This window comes from Labeo rohita, chromosome 18 (assembly GCF_022985175.1).
Source record: "Labeo rohita strain BAU-BD-2019 chromosome 18, IGBB_LRoh.1.0, whole genome shotgun sequence".
NCBI lineage: Eukaryota > Metazoa > Chordata > Actinopteri > Cypriniformes > Cyprinidae > Labeo > Labeo rohita.
In genome coordinates, this window is record NC_066886.1 from 6,352,449 (window position 1) to 6,379,897 (window position 27,449).

General features: G+C 32.5%; 1 protein-coding gene across 1 annotated transcript in view; it reads left to right on the forward strand.

The window, feature by feature from the left end:
- LOC127180851 (voltage-dependent calcium channel subunit alpha-2/delta-1) overlaps window positions 1-27,449 on the forward strand; it is a 130,044-nt gene that overhangs the window by 27,460 nt on the left and 75,135 nt on the right. The window contains exons 4-6 of the mRNA XM_051135172.1: window positions 16,589-16,648; window positions 20,730-20,765; window positions 23,786-23,918. Coding sequence (XP_050991129.1) covers window positions 16,589-16,648; window positions 20,730-20,765; window positions 23,786-23,918 — 229 coding nt within the window. The remainder of the gene's footprint in view (window positions 1-16,588; window positions 16,649-20,729; window positions 20,766-23,785; window positions 23,919-27,449) is intronic.

Here is a 27,449-nt window from a genome sequence, read left to right on the forward strand (position 1 = left end):
TGAGTTTATATCTCACATTTCTGCAAAAAAAGAAAAAAGAAAAAGTTAGGATTTCTGGAAAGTCAGAATTGCGAAACACAATCTTGCATTTGCGACTTAACTATGAAGAAAAAAGTCAGAATTGGGAGTTTTCGTCTCACAATTGCAAATTTAGTCAGAACAATCAAATTTTGAGATTACCTCACCAATCTCACAATCTGGACTTTTTTTTTCAGAATTGCGTGATGTAAACAACTGCGAAATAAACCAGAATTTTGAGTTTTTTCTCGCAAATGCAAGTTTGTGTTTCGCAGTTGACTTTTTAGCAATCCTGACGTTTTTTCTCAGAAATGTGAGATATAAACTCACAATCAGAACTGAGTTTTTAATCACAATTGTGAGTTTATATCACGCAATTCTGAAAAAAAAAAGTCAGAACTGTGAGGTTATATCAATTCTGACTGTAATTCGCAGAAGTGAATTTATTTACCAACTCTGAGGAAAAAAGTCAGAATTGTGAGTTTTTGTCTCACAATTGTGAATTTATATCATGCAATTCTGAGAAAAAAGTCAGAATTGTGAGTTTATCTTATAATTGTGACTTATTCTCAGAATTGTGACATTATATCTCACATTTTTGCAGGGAAAAAAGAAGTCATGATTGCTAGAAAGTCAGAATTGTGAAACACAAACTTGCATTTGCGAAAAAACCCCTCAGAATTGAGTTTTTATTTTGTAGTTGTGAGTTTATATCACGCAATTCTAAAAAAAAAGAACAGAATTGTGAGGTTGTATCTCTTTTATCTTAATTCTGACTTTATAATTTGCATTTGTGAATTTATATCACACAATTCTGAGAAAAAAATCAGAATTGCGAGTTTATCTCATAATTGTGACTTTTTATTCTAAGATTTGTGAGTTTATATCTCACATTTCTGCAAAAAAAAAAAAAAAGTTAGGATTGCTAGAAAGTCAGAATTGCGAAACACAAACTTGCATTTGCGACTTAACAACTCTGAGGAAAAAAGTCAGAATTGGGAGTTTTTGTCTCACAAATGCGAATTTATATCACACAATTCTGTGAAAAAAGTCAGAATTGCAAGATTTTATCTCACAATTGTGAGTTTATATCACGCAATCCTAAGAAGAAAGTTAAAATTGTGAGTTTATATCTTGCAATTGCAACTTCATATCACTCAATTGCTAGCTTGTTTCAAATCTGAGAGAAAAAGTCGAATACATATTTAATGTAAGGAAGCTCTATATTGCAGCTGTTCCATAAGCGCCACCTGCTGTCAGTGATTGAATTTGTCTCGTTTAGCCTGTCTTTTGTTTGTTTTGTTCAGTTTTATGTAGTATAGTTTCACAAAGCTAAGGTCAGACCATTTTGTTTTTGCTTCAGATTTTGAAATTATACAATCTAATTTAAATAAAAAACTAATCACTGAAATTTGTATTGATGTAAAAAGACTGAAATAGTATTTTCTTGTAAGACCTTCAGCCAAAAAACTGTATGATAGTATGATAGGAGCTGTTAGCCATGCACTTTAAAACTGAATAAACTTGAAAATGAAAAAGGTGGTTTGGTCAAATTGCACTGAGCTTTCTGACCCAAATTGCACGTTTGCTGTGCCCATGTTATTATTGGCCGAGGGGTTTCTCCAATCAGGCGTCCCGCTAAACCATCTACCTAATGTTGGCTGCCGTGTTTAACGATTATGCCCCTTAAATAATAGAACCAGATGTAATGTCTTGGCGGTAATTGGATCGTTCCTCTCGCCTCCTCTGGGGGAAAAGAAAAGCAGTGTTGAGATCCAGTCATGAATGCAACATTGTTGTCAGCCTGAATATCCCAGGGGAGAATCGGCATTATTAAAGACACCTTTCTACCGGCTTCCATCACCATAATCACCCTCCGTCTCTGGATTGCCAGGCTATTTGAATATCCCATTTGCAATTTTTTTTTTTTTTTTTTTTTCTTAAGAATTCTTTTTGTGGACAGTACTGGATAATCCTATTGCAACACTTCTTCTCATGCTGCTTGCGTCCAGTTCGATGTTAATCTGACACACACACAGAATCCATATAGAACTTCAAAAAACTGTCTTATTAAATTAACATCATAAAATGACATGGAAAAGTTACTAAGATTGTGATGTGATGATATTGTGTTGTTTGTGTGGTTGCCAAGTCGTTGCTATAAAGTGTTCTAAGCAGCATTTACAGCTTATTTATGTATTTATTGTTTTGCATTTCACTTTTAACAAATTTTTTAGACTAATTAATAAGAATTCAGAGATTGAAGATTAATTACTAAATAATCCAGCTAGATTAAAAATGTACAAACAGATTTTCTTGCTTTTGTTTGTTTGTTTGTTTTTTTTATGGACTACTTTTTCACAGCTAGTTATAGTTAGTGATTATTATTTATTTATTTTATTTTATTTCATTTTGATTTTATTTTTTAATGATCATTTCAATAATAATAACAATAACAATAATAAATGTTATAATAATAAATAAGAATTATTAAAACTAATAAAACGACAACAATTAGTAGTAATAATAATAATAACAATAATAAGAATTTTATTTAAATAAATAATAATTTTATTAAATAAATTTTATTAAACAAAAACAATACATTTTGTAGTAATAAATAATAATAATAATAATAATAATGCATTTTCTATTATAATAAAAAATATTGCTAAAACTAATAAAACAACAATTAGTAGTAGTAATAACAACAATTAGTAGTAGTAATAAAAATTTTAAGTAAATAATTTTATTAAACAAATTGTATTAAAACAATGCATTTTGTAGTAATAATAATTATATTAATAATATTTTTTTATTATAATAAATAATTATTAAAAGTAATAAACCAACAACAATAATTAGTAGTAGTAATAATAATTAAAAAAATTACTAGTAATAATAATAATTTTATTTAAATAACAGCAAATGTTATTAAACAAAAGCAATGCATTTAGTAGTAGTAGTAATAATAGTAATAATAATAATAAAACAACAAAATAACAATATTTTTAACATTTCTGTTATAATAAATAACTAATAATAAAATAATAAAAATAAACTAATGAATCAATAATAATTAGTACTAGTAATAATAAATATTACTACTACTAATAATAAATATTTAAATAAATAATTTTATTAAACAAATTTTATTAAACAATAATGCATTTTAGTAGTAATAATATAATATTTTATTAGTATTATTATTATTACTGCTAATTTTCTATTATAATAAATAATAATTATTAAAAACTAATAAAACAACAATAATCATAGTACTAGTAATAATAATAAGTAGAAGTAATACTGCTACTACTACTACTACTACTAATATTCATATTAGTTAAATAAATAATATTATTTAAATAAATTATTATTTTTATATTATTATTATTATTATTATTATTAATTTTTTATGATTTTTATTAAATAAATACAACAATGCATTTTTAGTAATAATAATAAGTTAATAAGTTGTTATTATGATTATTATTATTATTATACAAATATTGTATTATATTTTGGGTTGTTTGAGTTCATCCTTTTCCATCGCCTTACTGACATTAAAATAATGTCTTATTATTGCAAATAATTACACTTGAATGTCATTCCCTAAACGTCTGCCCTGGCATGGCAGCGCTCCATATTAGTATGGGGGTTTGACGCTGTAGTCCATCACCACAGGGCAGAGGACATCTTCATCTGTGAATAGACGCGCACATCAGATCTTGAATCATTTATGAAGCTCGCCACTGCCCAGGAGAGCAGCACCAAACAGGATTTATGACCGACTGCCGTAACTCAATGACGACGCTCAGCCAAAGTCTCCCATTAGAAAGCAATATACCTCCGGCCTTGCTTAGTTTATAGCCTGTGTCACTTCGCAGTCTGTCTGGGTCTTTGTCCTGGAATAATGGACCAACTGTACTGTAAGGTCATCGGAGTGCATTCAGGTGACAGGAAGGTGAATTTCAGATTGTTTCCTGAGCATCTTATCGGTATGAGCTGAGGAGAAAGCCCGGTCTTTGTTGCTGGTTTTGGGGATACGTGCAGAATAAATGAGGCTGCCAGTTGCGCCGAGTGTTTGTGCAGCAGGTAGCTTTGCTTTCTGGAAGCAAATGAGAGGCTTAATGCGAATTGCGAAAAAGATGAATGCGCCCGTGTGAGCTCAGGCCTCTGAGTGTCATTTGTTCTTTTGTCATGCATTTTCATGGCTAGAATAATCCAGGATTGATGGGAGTGATATTATAGCAGCGCTGAGTTCCCTCTCTCTCTCTTGCCACTCATTCACAGGCATATTTGTTTCACCTTTATGCGATGCTGTGGTTTACAGTCCCGTCAAAATTCCTTTATTCCAAACAGGCGGGACCTGAGTTAGCCGCCTCTCCTTAAGCATGAAAGATCAGACTAAATCGGAAGGGGCAAACAAGTTGGAAAGGCGTCTTTGACTTGTTTATTCCCTGTTTTCACAGCAACACTGTATATTATTATTATTTTCATTCTTTTCCTGCTTTCAGTTTTCTTGCAAGTAATTCATCATTTAATGTACTCAAACTCTAGGTACTCTGGTAAACTCTTGTGCAACAACTTAAAATAGTTGATAGACAGATATATCGGACTAGTAAATGAATCAATCAAGAGTTACTCTTATAGTATTTAGTAATATTTAAAAATTAGCTTTTATATTTTCAGTGCTTATTTTCGTTTGGCTTTGGTAATTATGCACTTTTATTTTATTTTAGTAAACTAGTAATTTGGTAATTTTTTGTAATATGCCTAGGCAACATTTCTTTTTCATTCATTCTTTCTTTCTTTCTTTCTTTCTTATTATTTATTATTATTTTATACAAGTTATTTATTATTTTTATTATTAAAGAATTTAAGGAGTAATTTACCCAAATTTATTTAACAGAAAAATGTAAATACACAACACAGTATTTCTGAAAACAAACAAACAAAAAATAAAAATAAAATAAGAATCACATTTTTAAAAATCAAATCTATTAATTAGGGATGCTTTTGATTATTGAAATTTATTAATAATATTAAAATACACAGAATTTAATTTTTTTTAAAAAGGAATTTGGAGTTGTAGAGTTGTGTATGGTTTATGATTTTAATGCTTTTTGATGAATAGTTTTTTCTCATTCTTTTTCTTTCTAATTAAATTATTTACTCTAAATTATTCTTATTCTTATTCTTATTACTAGTAGTAGTATTATTAAAACATTATTTTTAAGGAATATTTGCCGGAGAAGTTATTTACCAGAATTGAATTACCAGAAAAATGTAAATACACAACACGGTATTTCTGAAAAAAAAAAAAAATAAAATAAAAATCATTTTTTAATAAAATCAATGAATTAGAGGGACTTTTGATTATTAAAACTTAATGAATTATTAAAATGAAATCCAGAAAATTAATGGAACACACAGAATTGAATAAAAATAAAACTTATTTTAATAAATAAAAACAAATTTGATAAACAAACAAACAAACATTAATTTATAATTAATAATTAATAATTTCTTTCTTTCTTTCTTTCTTTCTTTCTTTCTTTCATAACATTAAGTTAATCTAATATTCAGATAAAGGTTTTTAATAGTTCATTTTCATTTAACATAACTCCAATAAACTGATGTTTTTGGCAGTTTTTGATGGTTTTTAACCCAGATATTGGTATTAGCACTGGTCTTTTAAAAACACATTTTGGTTGAAATCTGAAAGTTTGTACATTTTCTCATTGACACAGAATATCATTTCAGTTTAAAGTCTAATTTCTGGTGATGCTGTTGTTATATTATTTGCATACTACATTGTGTGTTGCTACACTGTTGCTAGGGTGTTCTGAGTGGTTACTTACTGGCTCAAGTTAAAAGAGTCTACCCTCAAGTCTTTGATATTCTGGTCTCTAGATATGGCTCAGGTCCCTCCTTCAATGCAAGTCAGAGGGATTTTTTACCTCTTTTATCATCTTCCAATTGGAAACCATAACCAGTCTAAAATCACACCTCTACTTAAAGGAATAGTTCACCCAAAAATGAATTCTATCATAATTTACTTACCTTCAAGTTGTTCTAAACCTATATGATTTTCATTCTTCTGCTAAACATCAAAGAAGATATTTTGAAGAATGTGGGTAACCAAACAGTTTCTGGTCCCCATTGACTTCCATAGTATTTTTTCCATATAATAGAAGTAAGTAGGGACCAGCAGCTGTTTAATCACCCATTTTCTTCTAAACAACATATTTTTTTAAAGAGTGAAACTCATACAGGTTTGGAAACAACTTGAGGATGAGTAAATGATAACAGAATTACAATTATAATGTCACGGAATTTGCCAGATTTTGGATGAATAAATGAAAAGTAGGTCAGCACACGTAAAACAAAATGCAATATGGACTAGTGTCTGTGAATATTAAGCCGCAAAAAGACTGTTTAAATATGGAACCTGTTTGTTCTGTTTCTCTGTGTGAATGAATGGCGCAGACGGGTGGTTTCGTTTACTGCACCCATACTGAAGCTTGCGGTGTTTTCAGCCTCTGCCGTTTCAATATATGAGTACATGAATGCATGAACATAATCTCTAGAACTGCTCTTCATGTCACTTCACTTCATGAGCTTTTTACAGTTTCTTTTAAGGAAAGCTATGGTCATAAAGGTCTTCACAGCCCTTCAAAATAAAAGTTCGGTTTAACTTGAAGAAATAGTGACAGAAATATATTACTTAATGTAATGATAGTATTACTACTACTACTACTAATACAATTATTATTAAAACATTATTTTTTAAGGAATATTTACCAGATAAATTATTTACCAGAATTTGTTTACCAGAAAAATGTAAATACTTAACACAGTATTTCTGGGGAAGGAAGGAAGGAAGGTAGGAATAGTTTTTTTTTTTATTATTATTTTATTAAATTAATTAATTTGAGATGCTTTACATAGACATAGAACATAGAATTTGCTAAAATTAAAACTAAAAATTCATAGGGCCTAAAAATGTAGATTTTGTTACACTTTTAATAAATTGCTGTTAAATTGTGTATGTTTCATTATTTCAATTAATTAGACATGCTTTTGATTAATATTTTTTAACTGAACCATTAAAACAGAGTCTAGAAAAATTAAAATGGGAAAAACAGAATACAAAAAAATTAAAATGGAAAAAATAAAACAAAACAAAACAAAACAAAACAAAAAACCTGAATTTGGGGGAAAAAATCAAAGGGAATATGGAGAAAAATAAAATGAATTTCAGTTAATTAGACATGCTTTTGATTCATATTTTTTTTAATGTAACTTTTAAAACTGAGTATAGAAAAATTTAACAAAAAAAAAAAAAAAAAAAAAATAGAAAATAGAAATTAAAATAGAAAAATACAATTTGGGGACAAAACAAACAAACAGACAAACAAACAAGAAAACGGAATTTGGGAAAAAATTAAACCGTTTCATAGGGTCTTAAAATGTACATTTCAAAAATTCAAATGGAAAAAATGAAAACGAAACAAAACGATACAAAACAAAAAAAAACAAATTTGGGGGAAAAAAAATCAAAGAGAATATGGAGAAAAAATAAAATGTATTTCAGTTAATTAGACATGCTTTTGATTAGTATTTTTGAAATTTAACTATAGAAACAGAGTCTAGGAAAATTTAAACTGAAAAATTCCAGAAAAATAAATGGAAAAAATATGATTTGGAAAAAAATAGAACAGATTTCATAGGGCCTTAATTTTTGGTGTTTTTTAAATTTAAACCATTGAAACAAAGTCTTAAAAAAATAAATAAATAAAACTGAAAAAACACAATCTAGAAAAATTTCAACTGAAAAAAAAGAAGAATTTTGAAGGAAAAAAAAAACTTACAACTTCTTCCAGTGAGAACTTTTTGACACTAACTTGTCTATAATTAAATGTTTTTTTTTTCCCTTCACTCCACTTTCTTTCTTCAGTCTGGCGAGATTAAAGTGGAGTAAAGGTATTGATGGACCTCCTGTGAGGTTATTGACTTACTCCACTGTGGTTACTGTAATCAGCTTGATGAATTGGAGGGGAGTGAAGTAGCGGGGATGAACAAGCAAACCCGGCTGTGGTTTATTACTGGGACTGTCAGTTCTAAACACACCTACACACAAAGCTCATGATTTAGGGAACGCATTAGTTCTCGTAACACTTTGCCTCGGCGCCGCTAGATCCGTTGTCGTGAACAATTCGGTCTGCCTGTTGAATTGAGTCCGTCTAGCACCCTAAAGCGATTACATTTAGCTGAACAACTTTTAATGGGTGCTGCATTCAGTGCTTGGTTTGAAATCTTACAATATTGTTGTATGATATGTGTCGTCTGGACTCTGTTAGCCATTTAATGTCTTAAATTATATGCTGTAAATTATTTTGAGATGCAAGACAAAGTGAACCATTTGTGGAGAAGGTTTGGGGCCTGTACGGTTTTTGTTTTAAAAGAAATGACTTTTTATTCAGGAAGGTCTTAATTATTGATTGAAAGTGAGAGTAAAGACATTTATAATGTGGCTTCTGTTTTTTTGTAAATACTGCACAGCACAGCAATATCTACGAAAATATTAAGCAGGACAGTTGTTAATAATAATAAATATTTTGCAGCAAATCAACATATTACAATGATATATTATTTTAATGGTTTTATTCTAATAAATGGACCTTGAATGAGAAAAATCTGTAAAAATAGTTACATGTTGCAGTTTTATTCTTTTTCCTTTTCTTTTTTCCTTTTTTTGTTGCATTTTATTTTTTTCTTTCCTTCTTTTTCACTTTTGTTTTTCTTTCCTTTTCTTTTGTTTTTCTCTTTTTTGCTTTTTTCTTTTCTTTTCCCATTTTCCCTTTTTGTTTCTTTTCCTTTTTTCTTTACTTGCTTTTCACTTTTTAAATTTTCCTTGTCATTTTGTATTTCTTTTTTTTTCTTTCCTTCTTTTTCATTTTTTTCTTTTCTTTTTTCTTTTTTTATTTTTTTCCCTCTACCTTTTCATTTAATTCTAATAAATCTTTTTTTTATTTTGTTTCTTTTTTTCTTTTTTATATCTTTTCTTTTCCTTTCCATTTTTTCCTTTTTTGTTTCCGTTTCATGTTTTCTTTTTTCTTACCTACCTTTTCACTTTATTTTCTCTTTTTTGTTTTTTGTTTTTAATTTTTTTCTTTTTTGTTTCTCTTTTGTCTTTCATTTTTTATTCTTTCTTCTTAGTTTTTCTCTTTTTGGCTTTTTTGTTTCTTTTTTCTTTTCCATTTTTCCTTTTTTTGTTTCTTTCCCTTTTCCTTTGCTTTTTCTTACCTACCTTTTCTCTTTTTGTTTTTTCTTATTTCTTTTCTTTTTTCATTTTGTTTCTTTTTCTTTAATAGTTTTCTTCTTTCTCCTTTTTGTTTTTCTCTTTTTTTTGCTTTTTTGTTTCTTTTTTCTCTCTTTTATTTTCTCATTTTGTTTTTTTCTTATTTTTTTATTTTGTTTCTCTTTTTTCTTTTTCATACTTTTAATTTAATTTTAGTTTTTTTCTTTTCTTCTCCATTTCCCCCTTTTAATTCATTTTCCTTTTGTTTTTCTTTCCTTAATTTTACTTTTTTCTTTCCTCTTTTTTTGGTGTCGTTTATTTATTTTTCTTTTTCATACTTTTTATTTTTCTCTCTTTTTTCTTGTCATTCTTCCTCTACCTTTTCATTTTATTCTAATAAATCTTTTTTTAATCTCTTTTTATTTTGTCTATTTTCTTTTACTTTTCTTTTCCATTTTTCCCTTTTTTGTTTCATTTCATGTTTTCTTTTTTCTTTCCTACCTTTTCACTTTATTATTTTCACCTTTTTCTTTTTAATTCTTTTCTTTTTTCATTTTGTTTCTCTTTTGTCTTTCATTTTTTTCTTCTTTCTTCTTTGTTTTTCTTTTTTTCCTTTTTTGTTTCTTTCCCTTTCTTTTGCTTTTTTCTAACCTACCTTATCTCTTTTTTTCTTATTTCTTTTCTTTTTTCATTTTATTTACTTTTTCTTTACTTTTACTTTTTTTCTTCTTTTTGTTTTTTTCTTTTTTCTTTTTTGTCCTTTTAATTGTTTTAGTTTTTTTTGTTTTTTTCTCCATTTTCCCCTTTTAATTTATTTTCCTTTTGTTTTGTTTTCTTTCCTTAATTTCACTTTTTTCTTTTCTCTTTTTTGTCATTTATTTATTTTTATTTTTCATACTTTTTATTTGTCTTTTTTTCTTTTTCATACCTTTTATTTTTCTTTTCCATTTGTTTCCTTTTTTCTTACCTTCCTTTTCAATTTTTTCTTTTCTTTTTATTTATTCTCTTTTTTAATCTTTATTTTTTCTCTTTTTTCTTTTCTTTTCTTTTCTTTTCTTTTCTTTTCTTTTCTTTTCTTTTCTTTTCTTTTTTTCCCCCTCTTCATTTATTGATGTCAGTGGTAAATAGCGTGTGTTACCTGCACTAATGGGTGTCTCCTGTGGTCTTTTTACTCATTACATAGCCTAGGTGTCATCTGAAGACGACGTCTTCTTGCTGAGTGGCTGCCGAAATTAGAGTTCACATCAGTTCAACCCTCAACCTTTGCCTACCTTTACTTATTGCCAGGAAACATGTGAATGAACGCAACTCTCACCTTCCATCTTTCATTATCTCTATTGTACGTAATTGATTATTCTCAATAATGAGCAGCAGAAATACTTCAGTCTTAGTTTCCATTATGAACCCCATGAACCTTGAGGACCCCTAATGACCACAGGCCACTAATGAGTCTCTCCTGGAAACGGTTGTTATGGCAGCAGCATGCCGTCGATGCCGCGTTGATATATATCGACTTGTTGCCGCGCTGACGGCATGTTCTAATTGTAGTGCGATCGCACGAGGACGGGTGACTCGCTGTTTTGCATTTCTCTGATTTTCCTGCCATGTTTTAGGAGTAAGGTTAGTCTGAACGCAGCCTTACATATCCTGCATAACAAGCGCCGGGCGCATGTGTAAACGTGTACGTGCTGGAGTGTGAAACAGTGTATTTTTAGTTTCTCCCAGACTGTGCAGAGGAGGTGCAGAGACTGCTGGATCTCAGCCCAGACTTCCAGCTCTAGAGTGTCTAATAATGTGCGTGAGTGCCCGTCTGTTTATAAGAACACCATCCATGGTGTCTGGATAGAAAGGTTGACGTGCGGTTTTTTTTTTCTCCATGATGGGTGTCAATGTTGTAAAAGTTTTGGGAAAAACTGTGAGAGTTGAATCTGAAATGCAATCATTATCCCCCACTTTACAAGCCCACACTTAACAAAATTACACAAGTTTTTGGGGTTCAAAAGTGGGGCACGGCACGATTATGCAAAGTTCTGGATGAAGGGTTGAATTTCAGAGCAGCGATGGCTTTATTGAGAGTGTATCTGATGATCTCAGGTGTCTGTGTTGGTTGGCTGGTTTTGAGATTTGATGGAGCTGTTTATTTAAGGCAAATGCTGGGTTGGGAAGCTCACATTACTGAACATCAGCTTTCGTTAAGCTCCAAACCAGGAGACCTTTAAAGCGAATAAGGCTCATATGATTCCATCTTCTTGTCATATCATTTTCTTTGCTCTTTTAAAATACGAGTTTGATGTATTATGCAGACTGGCTTCTTAAAGTTCACAATCCAAAGCTTGCTTCCTTGTCTAACTAGACTAAGTTGCAGAAACATCTGGTTTACAAATTGAAATATCACAGCTATGAGCATATTAGCATATGACTGTCTGTGTTTACATGTTGACACTTGGTCAGTATTCAGAAACTAAGCCTGGCCTGATGAAAGACGGTGTGAGCGCATGGCCAGGTTAAAAAAAAAACAAATAGGACTTTCACGTCTAGTAGTGTTAAAGGGAGTGCAAAAAAGGGCTTTAAATTAATTAATTAATTTTATTTTATATGTTTTTATTTACTTTAAAAATAAGTTTTTATTTATTTAATTTTTTACTTTAAAAAATTAAATAATTGTATTTATTTTTTATTTGCAGCAAATAAACCATTTTTATGTTTAAAAATAAAGAAATACTTGTATTTATTTTATTTAAAAAAAAAATAATTTAGTGATATATATTTATATCTGTGTAATTATAGATTTATTGTAAATAATAAAATAACAATTTAATAAAAAAAATAATTATTGTATGTATTTAAAATACAATTTTATTTATTTACAGTAAATAAATATTTAAAAATAATAATGTTATTTGTGTATTTAAAACAAACAGTTTTATTTATTTTTATTTATTTACAGTAAATAGTTTTTGTGTTAAAATTTAAAAATGTAAAAATTATGTAAAATCAACTAATGGTTTTATTTATTTACAGTAAATAATAGTTATTTTATTTTTTTGTGTTAAATAAATGAATAATTGTAGTTGAACAAAAATGTGTTTTATTTAAAAAATAATATTTTTATGTATGTAACTTAAATAAAGAAATTGTTTTATTTTAATTTATTTACAGTAAATATTTTTTGTGTTTAAAAGTAAATGAATAATTTATTTTATTTATTTATTGAATGTAAAACATTGTTTTATTTAAAAATAATTATTTTATGTATTTAAAATAAACAAATAAATAAATAATAAACACATTTATTTATTTATTTTCTTTACAGTAAATAAATAGGTTTTTATTTTTGTGTTTAAAAATATATGAAAAATTGCATTTATTTTATTTATTTGATTAAAATAAGCACATATTTATTTATTTAAACAACTGATTTTTATTTATTTAAAATATTTATTTATTTACAATAATTGTATTTATTTTATTTATTTACTGAACATAAAACATTGTTTTATTTAAAAATTATTATTTATGTATTTAAAATAAACAAATGGTTTTATTTATTTATTTATTTTATTTACAGTAAATAGGTTTTTATTTTGTATTTAAAAATATATGAATACTTGCATTTATTTTATTTATTTGATTAAAATAAGCAAATGGTTGTTATTTATTTAAACAACTGATTTTTTATTTATTTATTTATTTAAAAAATATTTATTTGTTTAAAACAATTGAATGTTTTTATTTATTTCATTTCATTTTTTCGATCTCCTTTATCTATTTTGGCCCAGCATGGCCCGTTTATTTCTAAGGGTGAAAGAAGGGGTGAAAATTTTAATGTTAAACTAAATTACAGAAAGGAAAGAATTTGCTACAAACATGTAGGATATTGCTAGTTAATTTAATAATATTAATTTTCTGATTTTCATACACGGGCTGAATCCTGGCCAAAGTCTGTGACACTGTACAAACTGCATATAATTTAAAACAGCTAAAATACAGTTGAACTTACTACTAAAAGGAATGAACTAAATACAAACGGAGCAGATTATTAGATTTTATTCACATTCACTTTTTGAATAGAATTATTCTAACAATTCAGCATGACATACTAGGTTGATTATTACCATAGCTAGCAGGGCGTCAAAGTGTAATATTAAACACTATTGTAAGTGATTTTGTCACACTACATTTCAGCTTAGAAAATTGTGTTTGTTGCTGCTGAAGACTGTAGTCATTTAGTTCTTCTCCAAAATCCTATATATTCTGCATGGCATTGAGAGTGATATTTTTCTCCTGAGTTATACATTTGCTGATTTAGGTTAACCATGCTTGTGTTTAACTGACAACAGTGGCAGAATTCATTCTGTTCTGTCCGAGTTGTAAAAATCCCAGCGTATATATTCTGAAATATTGTATGTGTCAAAGAGTGAGAACTCATGAATCCTTGTCTTTGTTCTCGAAATGTCACACCGTGTTACAGTAGCATTTCCTTCAGGGAAGACTCTCAGACTGCGTGTGTTGCGGGGGTTGAGCTGCCGAGAGCTCCGGGTGACAGAACAAAGACCTGAATGTTCCGTTCTATTCTGTTCTGTTCTGCCCTTTTCTTAAACAGAACCCACCGTCTTGTCAGACCTCTTGCCCATGTGTTTGTTTGGTGTCACCTTTTAGGCCAGAACCAAGGCTGCTAGAACTGAATTGTCTTGTTTTTTCAGTAGGAGAATTTAGAGATGATGTATTGAGTACTGGATGATGCACACAGCTGTTTTATATTAGCTTCTATGTTATATGACTAGTATGAGTCTCTCCTTTTGCAGTTCATTTGTTTGGTCCAATAGACCAGTTTGGAGTAGACATCACAGTTATGTCACTTAGTGTTTGCAGAAAAACACTGGTAACCAGTGGAGATAATTGGGTAGAATCCATGGAATAAGAGAAAAAAATAGTTTTGTGCCTTTTAATGTCAAAATCGGAATGCAAATAATCTTTATAGAATACTGCCATCAAAGACGCCATTTGAAGCTAAACGCAGATGTTTAAATGGACTTACTATGGATGATTACTCTACTTTTAAAGTATAATATGGATTTAAACAATAGGTCTACATAATATTCACATATGCTGTTTATAGGGGACATATTGTATTACCCCTACAGTTACAGCATATAATATTTTTACATAACATTTATTTATTTTATCTCGTAATTTTCTTGCAAATGCAAGTTTATATCTCCTAATTCTGAGAAATTTAACTCAAAAATAGCAAATTTGTCAGTTCTGGGGGAAAAAAGTGTGGGATAAACTCTTATTCTGAGCCGAGGGGAAAAGAGAGAATGATGAGTTGTTTTTTTCCTTATTAGAACTGTGAGATAGATCTCGGAATTGCGAGAATAAAGTCAGAATTTTGAAATATAAAATCAAATTTACCTTTTTTATTCTTTTATTCCATGGCTCCATAGACTGCTACTTTAACTGCCCACATCCAAGTATACAACGCTACTTTTTATTCTGTACTGTACTCTCTGTGTAATAACGGAAACATTTATTTCAGTGAAAAAAGAAGTCCCAAAATTCTCAGTTTCAAAATTTTAAACAATAGCGCCCTACAATCTTTTTCTTTTTTCTGATAATCAAATGAAGGCATTCAACTTTTTCTTTTTTAAACCCTCGTTTAACCCTTGTTTAAATTTGGCAGAAATAGGAATATATAAAGACATACATTTTACTGTACAAATATAATACAGGACCGTTTAGTTTTTGTTTGTATACAGTATGATATGATGCTAGTTTTCTCAAATGAATTGGTAAAATTCACATGAAGTGACTCTCACAGCAAGATGAAGTTTATGTGTTCTTGTCATCATATAATGAGACGCAGAGGCCGAAAATCACCGCAAACGTCACGCGTGCTTCAGTATTTATGTAGTAAACAAAACGGCGTCTCCGCCATTCATACATACAGAGGCAATCGGAACATGCAGGATTCATATTTAAACCGTCTTTTTGCGTTTCAATATTCACAGACACTAGTTGATTTATTTATCCAAAAGTTGACAAATTCCTTGGCATTCCACACTATAAATTCCGTTTTTATGAATGGACTCGCGATCCCGTCCGTGTTTTTGCGGAGGAGGATATATAGACGCGCATCCAATGTAAAGACAGGAATGACATGCCGTCGTGTAAATAAGAAAAATACCATACGGTTATTTAGTTTGTTTAATAAAAGATTATAGACCTGTATAGACCTGTTGTATAGGAAAGGTAACCTTAAATATATTAGGCGCCTCCCTAATATAATGGTAGGGGAAACACTGTGGTCTATTGTTTTGATGATTAAAAGAGACCAATTCTGCACCTTTTTACAGATCTCAGGTGTCCCCATAATGTGTCTCAAAATACTCCACAGATCAGTGATTAAATGATTTTGAAAAAGCCTATTTTGAGTGGAAGTGCCCTTTACAACTCCTACTGCTAAAATATTCTGCTAAAAACATCTGTTTGGTTTTACTTATCATGAATATCACACTAAAATCATGCGTTTTAAGCCATATTAGTTGAAACTACTGATATAGGGTTTTCTGAGCGCACACATCAGAACCACGCACACAATAAAAGCAGCTGTCCCACGGCATACGAGTACTAAACTAAGTTCTCTTTCATGTCTTATTGCGCTTAAACTGTCAAACATACACAAGTTTATGTTAAAAAACACACAGGAGTTACAAAAACAGTCAGTTAAGTCTGTGAATGTAAACAGCTGGGACATAAATTGCATGTTTATATTAGATCTGTGTGGCAGCAGCGTAATATACAGTAAATAAATCAATAAATCCACTGCTCTCTTGTATCCTCTGAGGCTGGGACTCTAAATAGTGTTCTGTGCTCGTCTGTGCAGACAACGACAGAACAGTTAACTTGCTTTGCTCAAACTTTTGCCATGGCGTTAGAACTGGTACACTGTCGTCACTTGTGAAATTAAGCGGCGGAAATATTATAATACATCACGGGGAAGCGGCTCATTTTTTTACATTTTTGCAAAAAAAGACTTACCATAACAGTTACTGGGTTGTTCTTTTTCACATCTTCTGGGTTCTGAATCGTGATGGAAAGCACTGAACTATTCATATCCAGTAGGGCTAGATAATGTTGCTTTACAGTTACGTTTAATTTACTATCTCATTATCAGAGTTGCTTTGATCATGATCACAGATACTTTGATGCAGTGCTTAACTAATTAAAATAATTTATTTTCCCTTGTTCTTTTTATAGACTTTGGCAACCGCAGCAGAGAATTTCCAAATGGAGCATCAATGGAAAGATGAATTTGAAGTAAGTGTTTCTATAAAGTGTGTACTGAACATTTACAAGGTGTACCATATACAGTAATTCTACTTGATTTTAATGTTTTAAATCAGTTCAAGCCAGTTTTATTTGTAATGCCCTTTTTACAAGATGTAAAGCACTTAAGAAAGGATGTTAAAGGGATAATGGAAATTCTGTCCTGATTTACTCACCCTCATGTTGTTTCAAACCAACACAAAAGAAGATATTTAGAACTTTTTAAAGAACCCACTGCCAGCCATATGGACAAAAATTAGACATTTTTTGAATTATCACCTTCTGTGTTGCATGGAAGAGAACGTCATACAGATTTGGAATGACTTGAGGGTGAAAACAAGGTGGTAGAATTGGTAGAAAGTGAGGAATCATGCAAATCTAAGTCCAGATGAATCCAAATAAACTCAGGGCTGGTTGTTTGCTGGTTCACACAAAGGAGATATAGTCATTAACTATCACCATGAGTAACTAAATACTATACTATACTATACAAATAAAATGAAACCAAATCTGCTGTGCATTACACCTTTTTTTGGGTATTGTTTACAGTACATAAGACACATTCATGCATTCAGATAAATCAAATAGAATGCGAAGATTTCAAGACACACGTAGTTTGACTATTTTTAAACTGACGTGCTCAAAAACAGTGCGAGATGCAATGCAAAGGCCAAAGACGTCTGTCTTAGTGCATCTAGCTGTAGTGTGCTGCTTTAAAGGGCATGAATTTAAAGACTTTTCTGGTGGAGAATTTTTACAGCGCAACTGTATAACAGCACACTGTCAGTGTGCTCATTAAAAAACTGCTGCTAAAAATATATTCATCGACTGCCCAGCCTCCCTAATCAACTTGCTGGCTGCTAGACGACTATTCAACCAACTCTACTCACAAGTGCAACTTTTGTGGTCTAAGTAACGGCATAACACTGTGCTTCTGGGACCTTTTAGCCAGTCAGGTCACATATACTGACTTAAAAGGATAGTTTACACAAAAAATGAAAAGTTGCTGAGTATTTACTCACTCTCCGGCCATCTATGTAGATGAGTTTATTTCTTCACCGGAACACATTTGGAGAAATTTAGCATTAGATCACTTGTTCACTATTGGATCCTTTGCAGTGAATGGGTGACATAAGAATGAGAGTCCAAAAAGCTGCATGTTTGTACAAAATATCAATCATTAAAGGAGAAGTCCACTTCCAGAGCATCAATTTACAAATAATTTACTCACCCCCTTGTCATCCAAGATGTTCATGTCTTTCTGTCTTTAGTTGTGAAGAAATTATGGTTTTTGAGGAAAGCATTTCAGGATTTTTCTCCATATAATGGACTTCATTGGTGCCCCAATTTTGAAATTCCAAAATGTAGTTTAAATGCAGCTTCAAATGACTCTAAACGATCCCAGCTGAGGAAGAAGGGTCTTATCTAGTGAAATGATCAGACGTTTTTTTTGGAAAATAAAAATTTGTATCCTTTTAAGCACAAAAGCTCATGTAGCACAGGCTCTGGGATGCGCGTCCACAATACTATGTACTGTTGAATCAAGTCGAAAGGTCACGCGGAACTACAGACCCAGTGTTTACAAAGTGAACGCGCAAAGACTAAGGAAGTGCAAGTAAGCCAAACGGTGTTTACAAACAAAAAGGTACAACAATATTGGATGATTCTGAAGTTGTAGGAGAAAATAAGATGGACCTTTTTGAGCCAAAGTACACATATGATGAACTTAGACGTGATTCGTAGCGTCATGGACGCGCGTCCCAGAGCCTGTTCTAGACAAGCTTTTGTGCTTAAAAAGTATACAAATTTTCATTTTTCAAAAAAAAAAATGACAGATTGTTTCGCTAGATAAGACCCTTCTTCCTCAGCTGGGATCGTTTAGAGCCCTTTGAAGCCCCATTTAAACTACATTTCGGAAGTTCAAAATCAGGGCACCAATGAGGTCCATTATATGGAGAAAAATCCCTGAAATGCTTTCCTCAAAAATCATAATTTCTTTACGACTGAAGACAGAAAGGCATGAACGTCTTGGATGACAAGGGGGTGAGTAAATTATTTGTAAATTGTTGTTCTGGAAGTGGACTTCTCCTTTAAGGTGTGTTAAATTTGAATCATTGTTTGAGTCCATAATCCATAATAACTAGTGCTGTCAGACAATTAATCGCATCCAAAATAAAAGTTTTTGTTTACACAATATACTGTATGTATGTGTACTGTGTATATTTATTATGTATATATGAAAACACACTCATGCATATATTTAAGAAAAATATGTTATGTATATATATTAAATATATTTATATATTATAGTAATTATATGAATAAAAATATATACATGTAAATACATGTAAATATTTTTAAAACATTGTATGTGCGTGCATTTATACAAACATAATAAATATACACAGTGTACACACACATATTCTGTAAACAAAAACTTTTATTTTGGATGTAATTAATCGTTTGACAGCACTAAAAATAATCCTTCATCCAGTGAAAAAGTCCATCCCATGTTGTTCTTTCACATCAAAATCCACCAACATATTGTTTTTAGATTGTTTTTGCTTGTAAACAGCAAAAACACCCAAAAATAATCCAACCACTTAAATGGATAGTTTACCCAGAAATGAAAATTCTGTCATTATTCACTTACTGTTATGTTGTTCCAAACCTGTTTGACTTTTTTTCTTTTCTTCTGTGCAACATAAAAGAAGATATTTTATAAAAGTCAAAGTATAAGCCAATGGTAACCAAAATCTTCAAGATATTTTCTTTAAACATTCCACAGAAGAAAGGCAGTCATACAGGTTTGAAATGGCATGAAGGTTTGCAAATGAAGATAGATTTTACATTTACTGGTGAACTCTCTTTAACAGTGTATTAAAAAAAATGGTATCAGTTTGCATCCTGCACATTAAAGGTCATTTTAGGCAGCGGAAGTCATCTTAGATGACTTGATCACAAGAATAAATTCTGAAGTGTTATGCAGATTTTTAATTAGATCATTCCAAATGAAGACCACTGGCAGGAGATTTTGAAATGGATCAGACCTCCGCTCAGTTTCACTGCTAAATGCATTAAAGTTTCAAACCTCTTCGTTTAGTTAAATGAAATCAAGAGTCATTCAATTAAATGCAAACAAGTGAATCAGTTGACAAATAAATGATCTGATTGTACCAATGGCCAGAGTGTTTTCCCCCCCCCTCTGTGTGTATGTGAGTTTGTGTTTAAGTGGGGGAATGTGTTGCAGCTTAATGGATCTAATTTCACTTCCCACACTCCCTGCAGATGACTGAAGATTTGATTTCACTGAATACACATTCTGCATTTCTTCCGCGGATTTATTTTTACTGTAGACACACACATGCGCGCACACACACCATATGCTGTGAATGCCGAAAAATGCCTGACCCCGACAAGACCGACAGCCCAGAGCGGTTTAACATCAGCAGGTTGTCCTGACCACTTGCTGCAAAACCTGGCATGACCAAGCTTTCTTTAGCTTTAATGCATTTCACACTTGCTGCAAAGCAAATGTATGACAGTTCAGATCTGTGGAGCACATGCTGTATGCATACTTGGCTTGGTACAGTGATACTGCCACTGTATGATTTGCATCACGGGTAGGTTTTCTGAGGACACATCACAGGCATACTGTAAGGGTTTAAAGATCTGGGCTGGTAACCAAAAGTTGCAGATTTGAAGCACATAATTGGTAGTGCATAACCTAGAAAAATGGGTTTTGGTTTTATATATTTTTTTGTTAATTTATTTTTTATTATACCTCTTCTTTTTTGTACAGTAAATATTATTTATATTTATTATCTGAACTTTTATTATTTTATTTTATTTTATTTTATTTTATTTTGCTGTGCTTGAGAGCTTACTAAAGGGGAAGAATATTATTGTAACCTTTAACCAATTTTGGTCTGTTAACAAAAAAATATTGCATGGCTTCTGGAGACATGAAATATAACCTATTAGTATATCTTAATGGTTCTTTTACATCTTTTATGAAACCTGAAAAATTCTACTTTTCTTCTAATTATCGTATTTTTCTCTTTCTCTGCAGGAGGACGATATAGTTTACTATAATGCCAAGGATAATGTGAGTGTATAATTCAAGACTCTTCTGCACACAGACACACTCCACGTTTTTTTTTTTTTTTTTTTCAAGTGCAGATACTATATCAACCATAAATACCATGAGCTCTTCTGTCCAGTTATGATCATGCGTTAGTGAGCTTATGTGTGAGTTATTTCAGGCAGTCAAGATATGACGGGAATATATCTTCTCAGTTGACGCAGACTCGGCTGGCGGATACACACTCTCTGTGTGCCATACATCTCAACTGCCAATTAGGAAGAGTCTGTGTAAAACACATGGAGGGAGCTTGTGCATTAGTGTGTAAAATACAAGATGGAATGTACAGGCAGAGGGAACATCTAGAGAAAATTAGGTTTTATTCATAAATGTGCAAAGCACTGGTTTGGATTAGATACAGCACCTGCAGTGCAAAGCATAATAAGATGGTTATATTAGAAGATGAGTTGGCTAGAGATTTATTTTGATATTGATATTTGATAATGAATGAATGGAATTTTAAAGTTTATAAGATTTCGGTGGGTTTTGATTAGTTACCAAATGATCTATCAGACCGGCCAAGGTATCAGTAAATTTTTTTGCATTGGCCATGATTAACATTTTGAGATATTTTCAGCATATTTTGTGTAATACAAATGTTCAGAGAACTAAGGACATTTTATGTTTTATCTTGCATTTGTGCACAAACTATTATTACAGGGATAGTTAAACCAAAAATGAAAATTGTCGTCATTTACTCAAACCGCATGTCATTCAAAACCCATATGACCTTTTCTTCTATGGAACCGAAAAGGTTACATCATTTTGTGAACAAATTGTTCTTTTGAGTTCTTTTCTGTGAATCAATTTATCCAGTTTAGATGGCCAGTCTGGTTCTTGAGTTCTCAAATCTTAATAAACAAATTTGCAATAGTTAACAGCTGACTAAAAGAATATCACTGTAACTTTTAACTAATTTTGGTCTGTTGTCACACAAACTGTTTTATGGCTACAGAAGATATGAAATTTGATGTTTGAATTATATGGACCGCTTGTGATACCTTAATGATGTTTTTAAATCATTTATGAAGCCTGAAAACTTTAGTCTCCATACATTGTAGATCAAAGAAAGTCACACGGGTTTAAAATGACAAGAAGAAGAGTAAATGATGACAGAATTTGTCTTTTTTTCCGATTTTTCTGTGCATATACCATTGAAAATTTTGGAATCTGAAAGGTTTTTTTCTGTTTTTTTTTTTTTTTTTTAAATAAGTCTTTGTGCTCATCAAGGTCACATTTTTTTTTATCAAAACACATTAAAAACAGTAATTTGTAAAATATTATTAGAATTTAAAATAAATATTTTCTGTTTTAATATATTTTAAATTGTAATTTATTCATGTGTTGCAGGATCAGAAATTAACTTTTCTATTAAGGGGCAAAATATGCCCCCTGGAATTGATTTCTTATTTAAGCACCTCTGATTGATGCGTTTTTTCAACGCTGACTATTCTAAGCGGCTCTGTTTGGCCAATGCATTCCTAAGTTCAACAGAAATGCATTTGATTGGTTAGAAGCTCAACACTGCACAAAACAGCGCATAAAAGCTGATGCAGTGTGAGCGGATCTAAATATAATTGCGCAAATTGATACCTTTCATTAATTTTCAAGTAATTTTCATTGCGATAGCGGTAATACATTCTTTAATTTTGCAAGGGCATTCTTTGTTCATTTTTGTGGCATAAGGCCTCATTAATTTCCGACCCTGATGTGTTGACAAAGCTGATTTTTTTAATATGCTGATTTGGTGCTTAAAGTCCCCAGGAAATCAAATGTTTTTTTGGCTTTTAGTATGAATATGTTAGCCTTAAGGTTGTCCGTAAGCTGATGTGCTCCAAAACAATGACAAAATTCGCATTTAGAAGATATAAGCATTCAGAATTTATGGTTTCTAACTTCCACCAATGTGGATCAAGGACTTTGATGACATCACCCTGCACTTTAACTTCTCATCAAATGTTCTGTCCAATCAAATGCTCTCTAGAATCCGACAGGTCCTGCCCCTACACTATAAATAGCAGTTAAAATTGGTCACTTGTTCACAGAATTCGTATTTTCTGTAAGCTAAATAAGCCACAACAGAGGGGATAGGGAACAATTCAGACAGTGTAAATATGCTTTCCATTAGGGCGAATGAAGTCTGGTTCACACAAACCGCCACAGTGTGCGCACAGCCTGCTCCAGTCCAGAGAGCATGGAGCAGATCATTTGTATTGGATCCATTTAAATTCTACATAGAGTGCTATTTTATATATAAAATAGCATTCGGTTGAGATTATGGTTGTCATGCGCTGTCAAATGCAGTTTTACTCATCCTAACGGCTCTTGCCCAGATGTGATATAAATGAAATGCTATTGGCTATTTAACAAAGGGCTGCTGGATATGCCCCTCCCTGTCCTCCTGTTTCAGTTGAAATTATATTAACACATTGAATAATGCTGTGCATTTCAAAGCACTTCAGTGGACCTTTAAAGGGATAGTTCATCCAAAAATGAAAATTCTGTCATTAGTTATTCACCCTCATGTTGTTCCAAACCTGTAAGACCTTCGTTCATCTTCAGAACACAAATTGAGATATTTTTGATGAAATCTGAGAGATTTCTGACTCTGCATAGACAGCAACTACCACGTTTAAGGCCCAGAAAGGTAGGACATTGATTAAATAGTCCATGTGACATCAGTGGTTCAACCTTCATTTTTTATATTATATTATTTTTATATATTAAACCTTTCTGGGCCTTGAACATGTCAGTTGCGTTGCTGTCTATGCAAGGTCAGAAAGCTCTCAGATTTAATAAAAAAATTTGTGTTTCGAAGGTCTTGTGGGTTTGGAACGACATGAGGGTGAGTAAGTAATGACAGAATTTTCGTTTTTAAGAAACGCATCTCATTTCTGTCATCTCATAAAACATTTTTAATGTATAGAAAGTTCAGAATAACAAGTATACCATACCAGAGTTGATTATTGTTGTTTCTCTAACAGCTTGAAGCCAATGAAACAGAGGGAAGGAAAAACCGGATCAGACCGGAATTTAAAGAAGACCCGTCATTCAAAAACCGCCTCACCTCCTACAGTCATACGGCTGTGCATATCCCCACGGACATATACGACGGCTGTAAGTAACTCCCCCATCCCTCACAGAAACGCTTCCATAGCGGTTTGCCTGCTCCGCCGTAACATATTATCTACTGCTGGGAATCTGATGAGACGCTCTGCTGCTGATTGCTTTGGATGTCAGTTATAAAACGGAGTATAAGTGTGTCTTTGTAAGAGCTTTCGGAGGAGAATTATAGAATCTATTTGACAGCAAAGACTCTCTGGGGAAACTTTTGTCGGAATAAGTGCAGGTGCGCTTGTTTGGATAAGCCACGGTATGCATGTGCGTCTATTTAAAGTGCATTTCACAATGGTTGTAAGCAGGGATAGTAGGCTGGCCAAGCCATAGAGTCTCAGTTGGCCTGCTGGGATAGCGTCTGGCTCTTTGGTGTTAGACGTCTCTTCCCTATTGACCTTGTCATACACACTCACACACAAATGGAAGACAAATAAATTCAGGTAATTACTTTGGCCATTGTGCCCTTTGGTAAACAGAGTAGTAGGGTATTTGAAATGACATCAGGTCAGACAGATGTGCTCTGCGGTGAGCATAGTGTTATATGGAGGATGAGTTTGCTTGCTTTTTAAATAAAGAATACCAAATCACTTAAGAGATCAAGTGGTGCTTCAGTCTCCAAGCAGTGTTTCCAAGTCTTTCCAACACATGCTGACAGAGGTGGCTGCCCCTGTAATTTAAGAAGGGAGTTTCCTCGTCACTTGTCTTGTAATTGTATACCATTTTATGCAATTATCTGTGAGTCATTTCCTAATCCTATATTGCTATTTCTAATTTTATGTGTGAGTCATTTAAGCTTTTTGGGTAGGGATGTTTCATCTGGTTATCTGTATTTGTGAGCCTGTTAGTGAGGATAGTCCACCCAAAAATGCTCACCCTCAATTCCGTAAGACCTTCGTTCATCTTCAAACACAAATTAAGATATTTTTAATGAAATCCGAAAGCTTTCTGACCCTGCATAGACAGCAACAGTACTACAACTTAGAATAGTCCATGTGACTTCCAATCAATATATGGGTTAGTAAATGATGGCAGAATTCAAATTTTTGTGTGAACTATTCATGAAACTTGTTATATTTCATAGTAGGCGAGAGGGAAAATAACCAAGTGACAGAAAGAGACATAGATGGAAGGCGAGAAGGGTAGAGCTATAATTGCTGTGGTCTTGGGTCTGACCTGACCTTGTGCCAGAAGGAAACCTAGTACGTGTTTAGAATCGAGCTGGTGACAGACCCTCTCATACTGTGCTGCAGCACAGCTGTGTGTGAGTAATGTCCAATATTACTGGAGTGTCTATATGTCCATTAATTCCAGAGGTTGTTGACTCTATGTAAGGCAGTGGCTTTTCTCTAGCGACTCTAAAAGCAAAGTTTGCACACATCAACCTCTATCAAACACTCAGAGACCACAAATAGCCTGAAACCACCAGCACACACACACACACACACATAGACACACAGAAATAACACAGATCTGCTGCTCCCGCCGGGGAGAAAATTGGATTTTCGTGGATAAAGTAGTACATCGTTTAGGGGTTGCTTGAGGAGTGTGGGTGACCCCCCTCTGCCACAGTCAGCTAACACCAAGAAAAACTTAACCGTGATTAAGACAGACAACTCACAGTGGGTGCTGGCAAATTTCCCCTCCTTCACATCCAAATGGATGGATGTAATGTAAGTGGAGGTTGAGGAAATAATCAGTACTTTGGAACATTGAGATATGGTACGTCACATGAAAAAAATCTATCTATCTATCTATCTATCTATCTATCTATCTATAGGTATCTTTTCATCTGTTTGTCCACCATCCATCTACCCATCTGTCAATCTATCCACCCATCTATTCATCTACCGCTCTCTAGATAGTTATGTTGTTGTAGATTTTCCAAGTATATTGCTTGGACAGTGTATGTGCTTTGCATATTAATTGTTGAATTTGTGACACCGTGAGGAAACATGCTTATTGAGGAATGAGCATGATAATGGATGCTAATCAAATACAAGGGAGAACCAGTGAAATATTAATAACTGATTTGATAACTGCATTTTCTGTGAGATTAATTTTTGTATATATTTTCTGTAAATGTTCTATTGTTTTTCTATGTAAAATATATCCCATATACCATGATAAGCTGTAGTTTGCCTTTTTTGCCAAATCATTTTGTCAGGTAAATACCTTAAGTTTACTGTTTTCCTTTTCCCAATATAACATCATCTGCACATTTTGATGGTTGAATTAAACTTGGATGGATGGATTGGATGCGATGGATGGATAGATAGATGGCTAGATAGATAGATAGCTATATAGACAGATACAGTAGATGGATAGATAGATGGATGGGCATATTGATGGTTAATGGATGGATGGGCATATAGATGGGTGATGGATGGGCATGTATATGGGTGATGGAAGGATGGCTGGATGGGCATATAGATGGGCGATGGATAGATGGATGGATGATGGGCATATAAATGGGTAATGGAAGGATGGATGGGCATATAGATGGGGGATGGATGGATGGATGGGCGGGCATATAGATGCATGACGGATAGATGGATGGGGATAGATGGGTGGATGGATGGATGGATGGATGGGCATATAGATGGGTGATGGATGGATGGGCATATAGATGGGTGATAGATGGATGGGCGGGTATATAGATGGGTAATAGATGATGGATGGATGGGCATATAGATTGGTGATTGATGGATAGATGGGCATATGGATGGGTGATGGATGAGCATATAGGTGGGTGATGGATGGGCATATAGATGTGTCATGGATGGGCATATAGACTGGTGATGGATGGATAGATTGGCATATAGATTGGTGATGGATGGATAGATTGGCATATAGATGGGTGATGGATAAATGAGCATATAGATGGGTAATGGATGGGCATATAGATGGGTGATGGATAGATGGATGGATGGGCATATAGATTGGTGATGGATGGGCATATAGATGGGTAATGGAAGGATTGATCAGTGGGCATATAGATGGGCGATGGATGGATGGGCATGTAGATGGGTAATGATGGATGGATGGGCATATATAGGTGGGTAATGGATGAATGGATGGGTGGGCATATAAATTAGTAATTGATGGATGGATAGATAGATGGTCATAGAGATGGGTGATGGATGGATGGGCATATAGATGGATAACGGATTATGAATGGATGGATAGGTGGACAGATGGATGGATGTATAGATGCATAAGTGGTATTATAGATTAATAGACGGATAGATAGATAGATAGATAGATAGACAGACAGACAGACAGACAAATTGGATAGATGGAGGAATGGATAGATGCATAGATGGGTACACGGATCAATAGTGGATAGATAAATTGAGTGGATAGAAGGATAGGTAGACAGATGGATGAACAGATAGATAGTTAGATGGGTAGATGAATGAATGGATGAACAGATAGATGGGTAGGTGAATAGATGGAGGAATGAACAGACAGATATACAGGCATTCCAGCATTGTCTGTCACCGTGAGTTTTGCACAGCTCACATTTTCTTC